Here is a 7,500-nt window from a genome sequence, read left to right as displayed (position 1 = left end):
TGATACAATGTGCTTTAGTCGATCATTTCTCTATCTGACATGGTCAAAACAAATGTAATAGAATCCAGAGTGGTGGTCTTAGGTAGGGCTGCCCATCAGACACTGACACACCACAGGAAAGCCTTAATCCATCAACTGCTGCATACATTTCAGGTTCACAAAGTAAGATGGAGGAGAAAGAAAATTATTCTTGCTCTTGGCAATTATTGAGAGACCAGCATTAATCCATTCCAATTTGTGCCGTTTAGAACCTCACCGCTTGCACAAACGAGTTTAGTTTAGTCCTTTGATTTGTGATTAGCTTCAAACAATAGTCATCTTAGCTCCCCAGCCCTTATGCAAATGTTTGACACTTTCTTCTCAAATCAAAATCTCCAGTAGTTGTTCCCCCTTTATATCAATCTGTGTCTTTTTTCTACGCCATATTCCCAGTGAGTCTCCATGGAAACATTACCCATATGCAAATGCGGCCTTGGATTAGATTAATAAGGCTGCAGGTAATAAATTAGGATCTATTTAAAGAAGGAAGGAATCTAAGTTACACAGACCGTGTGGGGGTGTCCTGATCTGTGTTAAGAGTCAGAGACACACTAACACTAAACCTGTCCTTTTCATTTTGGTAATTGACAGACAAAAGGAGCTGTAACTGTGTTGTGATGATTGCCTGCATGATCTGCCTAACCATTTTGCATCAGCTGGAGATTAAAAATGAAATAGTGCTGTGCAAGCTGTCACATACAGAATGTCGCTCACAGCCCCTGAGTTGTGATGTATTACAATGTATGTAGCCTGTAAAGATACTGGATTGGTTAGTTGTTGACCACACCCACCAGAACCTCCCTCCACCAAAATGCCATTGTCGTGGAAGAATGACACCACCTGTTGGAAGACAATGCCGAACGTCCTACCTGTACTTGTCATTATTGCATCTCTCATAGACTTTCAGAGCCTCTCATTGTGTCTCATTGTGAGTTTGGATTCACAGTATTATTGTATGAAATACTGAACAGCTCTTATATGCACTATAAAAATGGACATCTCTTGAACTCTGACATGTCTTCCACTCTGCTGAACCACTACTGAGGCCTGCTACTGAGGTAGCTCCTGTATTGCATTAGTGAGACTAACAGTTACTGTTGAAAACAGATAAAGAACAGTGAACCAGGCGTAACAACGATTCTTAAGTGAAGGCTGTCTAATAGTTTGAATGAAGCTCAGATGAAAGACCTCAAAGCACACAGAGGAGGACGAGAATAAACTGAGGTTACTCACTAATGGTCTGTGAAATTTACAATCATTAATTTGCCTCATGCTTAAAACTCTGTGACTGTTGTTTTCTTCTTTCTTATCATGCACAATGTTGTCTGACAGTTTTGCTTTGTATACTTCACTTGTTTTGATCTCCAGTACTGTGCCACAGATTTATTGATCTGGTAGATGAGGTATAGTTCACCACACCGTGTGTGTGTGTGTGTGTGTGTGTGTGTGTGTGTGTGTGTGTGTGTGTGTGTGTGTGTGTGTGTGTGTGTGTGTGTGTGTGTGTCTGCGCCTGCCCCCTCTAGTGGTACCCTGAGGTACGGCACCATTGCCCCTCCACTCCCATCATCCTCGTGGGCACCAAGCTGGATCTGAGGGACGAGAAGGAGGCAATCGAGAAGCTCAAGGAAAAGAAACTAGCACCCATCACCTACCCACAAGGCCTAGCGCTGGCCAAAGAGATAGGTATGTCTGTCACTCTAGTGAGTCTAGTCTGTCTTTGATCACCCCATGGGGTGGCCTCTCCAGCTGTGTGTGTTGGAGCAAGTGCGTTAATAATGGATGCTCTTTCCCATTGTATGCCCACGGACCCTCATACCTGCAGTCTTTATCAAATCAAATCAAAATCAAATCAAATTTTATTTTGTCAAGTACACAATATACTAGATACAACGCAAGCAACTCCTCAACAATGCAGCAATCAACAATTAATAATTAATAATGCAAGGCAATAATAGTAAAAGGAAAAAAAAAAACAATAACAATCCCTGGATCAGACATTCGTATTTGAAAAACCATGGCTTCAGGTTGTCTGTGGTCGTTCGTTGTTTGTAAAATAGAATTGAACTATCAATTGACATTGAAAGAGGTGTTGTCTGTTGTCTCTGAACACAGACCTACTGTCAAATATGAAACTTCTCTGTTATCACACAGTGTCTTTTGGCTAATCGTGTGTTTGTTGAATAGTGTTTGGCATATACCGCATTCGAGTAACTAATGACAATTTCAAGTCAGAATCAAAATGTCATTAAATGCAGTGAACCCCAAAATAAGGCTCACTCCTCATTCCAACAATTAGATTGTGACCCTCGTTGGGAGAGTGCATGACCTGTCTCTTCCATGCCAAATCAGCTTACAAACAGACAAAGGGAGGGAGGGAGGGAGGGAGGGAGGGAGGGAGGGAGGGAGGGAGGGGTGGAGCAGAGCAGACTACTGCAGGGCTGGTGGCTTTAACTCTGAGCCGGCATAGGCTGTAGTGACAGTTGCTGTGGGAGTTGCCAGATTCTGCAGCAGGGGGTTGCCTATTTAAGATTCAGCAATAGTGATCACAAATCAGCGATCAACCAGGATTGACTCTTACTCAGTTGTTCCCCTGTGTTTGCGATTCGGCCTAACCTCAAGGCTGTCTGTCTGTCTACTGCCTGCCATAGTATGTGCGTTTGTGTGAAGTTCATTGTGCGCTGTATGAAAAGTGCTTTGTGAATAGGTTTGAAATAAATAAATAATAATCGATTTACGGAGTGATGGTTACATCTGTTATGTGTCTGTCTTTGTGTGTGTTTGTGTGTGTGTGTGTGTGTGTGTGTGTGTGTGTGTGTCTGTGTTCTCTTTCTCAGACTCAGTGAAGTATCTGGAATGCTCGGCCCTCACCCAGCGAGGTCTGAAGACCGTGTTCGATGAAGCCATCAGAGCCGTGCTGTGTCCCCAACCCACCAAGGTCAAGAAACCACGCTGCCTGTTGATCTAAGACCTGACGACAGAGTGTTTTTCACCAAGACTGAAGGGCTCAGGGATCACACGAAAGCAAATTTGCAACTCAGACTTTACTTTAATGATGTGTGTTTTGTTTTATAGCGTAATATCTCTTACCTTGATTCATTCATTTATTTGTGACTGGCACTTACTGTAAAATAAGTGAAGTTAGGTCTATAGGTTAAGTCATGTCCAGAATGCACCATCCCCTCAAAATATGTTCTTAAAGGAAAATGTTGTTTTTAAATATTTGTTTAATCTATGATATTATTCCACTATGGAAGCATTCTATTATGTGGTTTTGTTATAGAGTACTACTTTCCGTTCCTTTTAAATTTTACTTTGCACAAAATGTCCGTTTCTCATGCTGTACTGATGCAATAAGTGCCAATAGTTTTCTATTGAGTGCCTCACTTGAGTGTTTCAGCATAGATATGAGACTTTTACTATTTTACTGTTACAGAACTGAGAAGTTTGCAACACCTACTGTACCTAGAAACCCCTCATGCTCCAGGCCTTACAGCATTTCACTGTTACTGTGTGTCAGAATTGGACATGCAAAACCACAGGATTTAGTTCAGACATCTAAAATAAACTCTGTTTTTCAGTATTGCTGTATTGATTTCCACCTCTAGCATCACATTTTAATTTAGCCTGACAGGGTCCAGGGAGTTTGGAGGGTTTGTGAGTGAGTTATTGCAGACACAAGGGAAGATGAAGGGGGTTTATGCCTGACTCATCTTATGTGCTTGAAACCTCTGATCCATCCTTCAAGCATGGAGCCTCTAAGCAAACAAGCGTCTTTTAATCAAAAGTTTGTTACAAAGTAGGAAATTGCTTTGGCAATTAAATCTTTTTTCACAGGTACATTGCAGGGAAAGGCCTATTTGAATACCAATGCTGCAGTATGCAATTCTCTTTGTTGCTGTTATTTTCTCATCGGGGAGATAATGTTATTTGATGTTGGAAAAAATTAATCAGCAGTGTTTCAATAATCAAACACTGAGCTATGTGTGGAAACCTAATGATAGAGACTGTCACTGAATAATTAATATATCTTATATATTAATATATCAGTAGCTCTCTGTCTCTCTCTCTCTCTCTCTCTCTCTCTCTCTCTCTCTCACACACACACACACACACACACACACACACACATGCTGTTTTAGTGATTAAAGCTACCGGTATATGAGAATAATTAGTCGTTTTGAGTAAGTCATTAGGAAAGCCTTTGAGAGACTTTGATGAGCATCTGCACAAAAGATGAGAGAAAATGAGGGTCCTTGAGTGTGCTTATCCACTGACTAAATGCTCTCAGGCAGTGTCTCGATGAGGTGATTTGGATGATGCTAGTTTTTGTTAATGTACCTGTGAACACACCCCCAGGCCCGTGTGAGCCACTCTGATCTGCCACATGTGTTTTCCTCCTCGGTGTGTGTCTCAGTGTGCCTGCCAGGTAAAGACATCAATCAACCACCCTCTCATGGACATCAAAGGCCTTAAGCCAAAGTCCAAACACTGCTGTCACTGGGTTCAGAGCTCTTCTCAGTCACAGTCAAACCTACATAATAGATCCCAGGACCTGGATTCATTTCAGGTTCATAGCAGAGATATTCCAAGCTGTCGTGGAGGGAAATCATTTCACCTGCAGATGTTATAACAAACAACAATCGTAGACATCACAGCAGGTGTATAGACATTTCCCTTTCAGGTGTGAGTGTGCTGAGAGCGAGGGCCGTCCAGCGGCGCTGTGCTGAGCAGCTCGGGCAGTGAGGGGGTCGAGAACATCATAGTCTGAGGAGGGTGAAGACAAAAAAGCTGCAGTCAGAGGAAGCTCATTTTGCGCACAAGCACTCAGTGGGCGTAATTGATGTGCAGGGCCCCTCTGTAAACAGCGTCTTAGATTAAGTAAAGGGGAGGGGTCCGCGAAGGTTTGCTCCCTGCCTCGGGACCCCGCGGCAGGCTGCAAATGAGAAAGCCTGGCCACATCGACAGCATTTACGGAATTTCAATGAATATGCATATCTCATCACGAGGTGAAGGGAAAGAAACAGCATGTAAACACGGGGGCTGGTGTATTTAGAGGTGGTGTGTGTACCCACGGAACTTGTGGTCAGAGGATTTTTGGATCGGTTCCAAAACTAGGCGCTGCTGTGCTATCTGCCTTCCTTGCCTTCCTTGCCTTCCTTGCCTTCCTTGCCTTCAGCAAAGGCAGTTAGACCTCATGTGGGATGTGTGACGTCTAAGAGAGCCAGTTAGGTAAATCAATAATGGTGAAACTGACAGTGCATTTCTTTTGCCAATCTCAGGCATACAGTACAGGATTTGAATACTCAAGCTTAATTTTTTTGCCAAATGTCAAATGTTCCCATTTGCCTCAGGGACAATATTTGAAGGCCATACACACAAAACATAATGTTGACTTTCCATAATGAGTCACAGAGTCCCTCTAAGGCACTTAAATCAGTTGTATGGAAAGGTAAGACAACATGCAGGGCACAATTTTATGATGTAACTGCAATTATTTACCTCCATCAACATCCACAGGAGGTGCAAATGATTTAGATGCTAAGCATTTGTAAATTGACTACAGTTACTTTGTGTTATACCTCCTGCCATGGCCTCACTGCACTGGGCTCCCTGGTGTGTCCCCTGACTATGTCAGGAACAACGTGTTCAGTTCACAATGAGCAGGGTAAGAACAGTTAACAATAGTCATGACTATTGAATTATAATATCCTGAGTAATAGTATAATCATATACAGACATCTATAATCATATACACACAATATGTGGCATGATTCATGATGAAATCTAAATAATGTACTCTAACACACTGAATACAGTGTGTGCTTAAGCTAAATGTTTCTTTGCGAAATATATGGATAGAGGCTTATTTTTGGAACTGTAGAACCCTGTTGGCACTATGGCACAGTATTCTTTCATGGCTCTTCCACTGAATGTCTAGATTGAGCACTCTCCAAACTAAGAGTATGTCCAACAAAGGAGGCTAAGGAAAAAACAACCTAATTTATTCATAGACTTTCACTCCTTTTTCACCTTCTGGATTACCTACAGATGGCACCACTTCTCCTAAGGGGTGTCATTGCACAACAACAACAGGCATGTCCGCAGCGGGGGAGACAAATGTGTGTATGGTAATAATGACCAGCGGTCTGAGCACAGACTGTGTATTTTCACTACAAGGACACAGGAGACCTAGGCTTTATTGAATGAAGAGGTCCGACCGCATCCGTCCTTGATCTCGGTGAGCCCCTGTGTAGCCCAGCTCTCATACATACTCAACCAGAGGGTGCAGGCTACAGCCTGGAGGAGCATATGGCACTCCACTGAAGATGGTGTTCTGCTATTGGGAATAATTGCTTGAGGAGGAGAAGTTTAACATAAGGAGAGGCCAGTCTCACTCAGAGTTAATAAGAGGAGCGTGGGCACCTGCCTCTCTCTCTCATTTTGATGATGAAAGAGATAGCACTGCCAAGCACTCAGAATAAGCCACCAGAGCTGAATACGCAAACAGATACAAACCATCTCCATGCCCTCCACTTTATACATCAACATTTGTGTCGGAGACTTCTATCTGTGGATAGAAGACTAAGTTGAACTGTGGGGAATAAAGGTAATGGGAGGCATTCCAATATTATCCAATGTTCCATTACAATGATGAGGTACCAAGGTAAAAAGCTGTTTCACATTATCCTGTGTTGCAGTAAATATTAGATGAATCTACTCAGTCTCTGATCAATCAACTCTAAAGCACCTCATACATCTTTCTAAACTAAAGCATACACCTGAGTGGGAGAACTGATACAAATTGCAACACTTTACTCATTTACCACTTTAATCATTGATATGATTGCCTTAAGAAACAGCATACCACCTCATCTGTGAAACATGGTGGAAGGAGGTTTTATGGTTTGGCCATGTATAGCTGCCACTACAACTGGCTAACGTGTATTAATTGATGATGTTACTGCTGATGGCAGCAACAGAATGTATTCTGAAGTGTACATTAACATCTTGTCTCCTCAAGTACAAGCAAATGCCTCTAAATTCATTGGATGGCGCTTCATCATACAGTAAGACAATGTCCCAAAACATACCGCCATAGCAACTAGGGAGTTTTTCAGGGCCAAAAAGCAGAAGGTTCTTGACTGCCCAAGTCAATCTTCAGATTTAAATTCAATTGAACATGCATTTCATTTGCTGAAGAGGGAACTTAAAGCAAAAAATACCTCAAAACAAACAACAACTGAAGATGGCATCACCAGAGAATATACCCAGCGCCTTGTGGGGTCAATGGGTCGCAGACTTCAGGCAGTTATTGCATGCAAAAGATTGTCGACCAAATACTAAACATGAGTGCTTTATTTGGACATTACATGATTTGATGAATACATTCATGATTACATGAATACTTTTGGAGCCCTGAAAAGGGGGAGTGTGTTTAAAACAACTTTTGGTGAAACCAAT

General features: G+C 42.2%; 2 protein-coding genes across 2 annotated transcripts in view; one reads left to right on the top strand and one right to left on the bottom strand.

Moving 5' to 3' along the window:
- rac2 (Rac family small GTPase 2) overlaps positions 1-3,617 on the top strand; it is a 9,696-nt gene extending 6,079 nt beyond the window's left edge. Inside the window, exons 5-6 of the mRNA XM_083676302.1 lie at positions 1,563-1,722; positions 2,874-3,617. Coding sequence (XP_083532428.1) covers positions 1,563-1,722; positions 2,874-3,004 — 291 coding nt within the window. The 3' untranslated portion in view covers positions 3,005-3,617. The remainder of the gene's footprint in view (positions 1-1,562; positions 1,723-2,873) is intronic.
- The window catches only part of apol (apolipoprotein L), a 194,109-nt gene that overhangs the window by 153,899 nt on the left and 32,710 nt on the right, over positions 1-7,500 (bottom strand). The gene's annotated exons all lie outside the window — the stretch shown is intronic.

Source organism: Argentina silus (genome assembly GCF_951799395.1).
Source record: "Argentina silus genome assembly, chromosome: 9".
Lineage (NCBI taxonomy): Eukaryota > Metazoa > Chordata > Actinopteri > Argentiniformes > Argentinidae > Argentina > Argentina silus.
The sequence above is the reverse complement of the archived record's forward strand: the minus strand, read 5'-3'. Positions and strand labels throughout refer to the sequence as shown.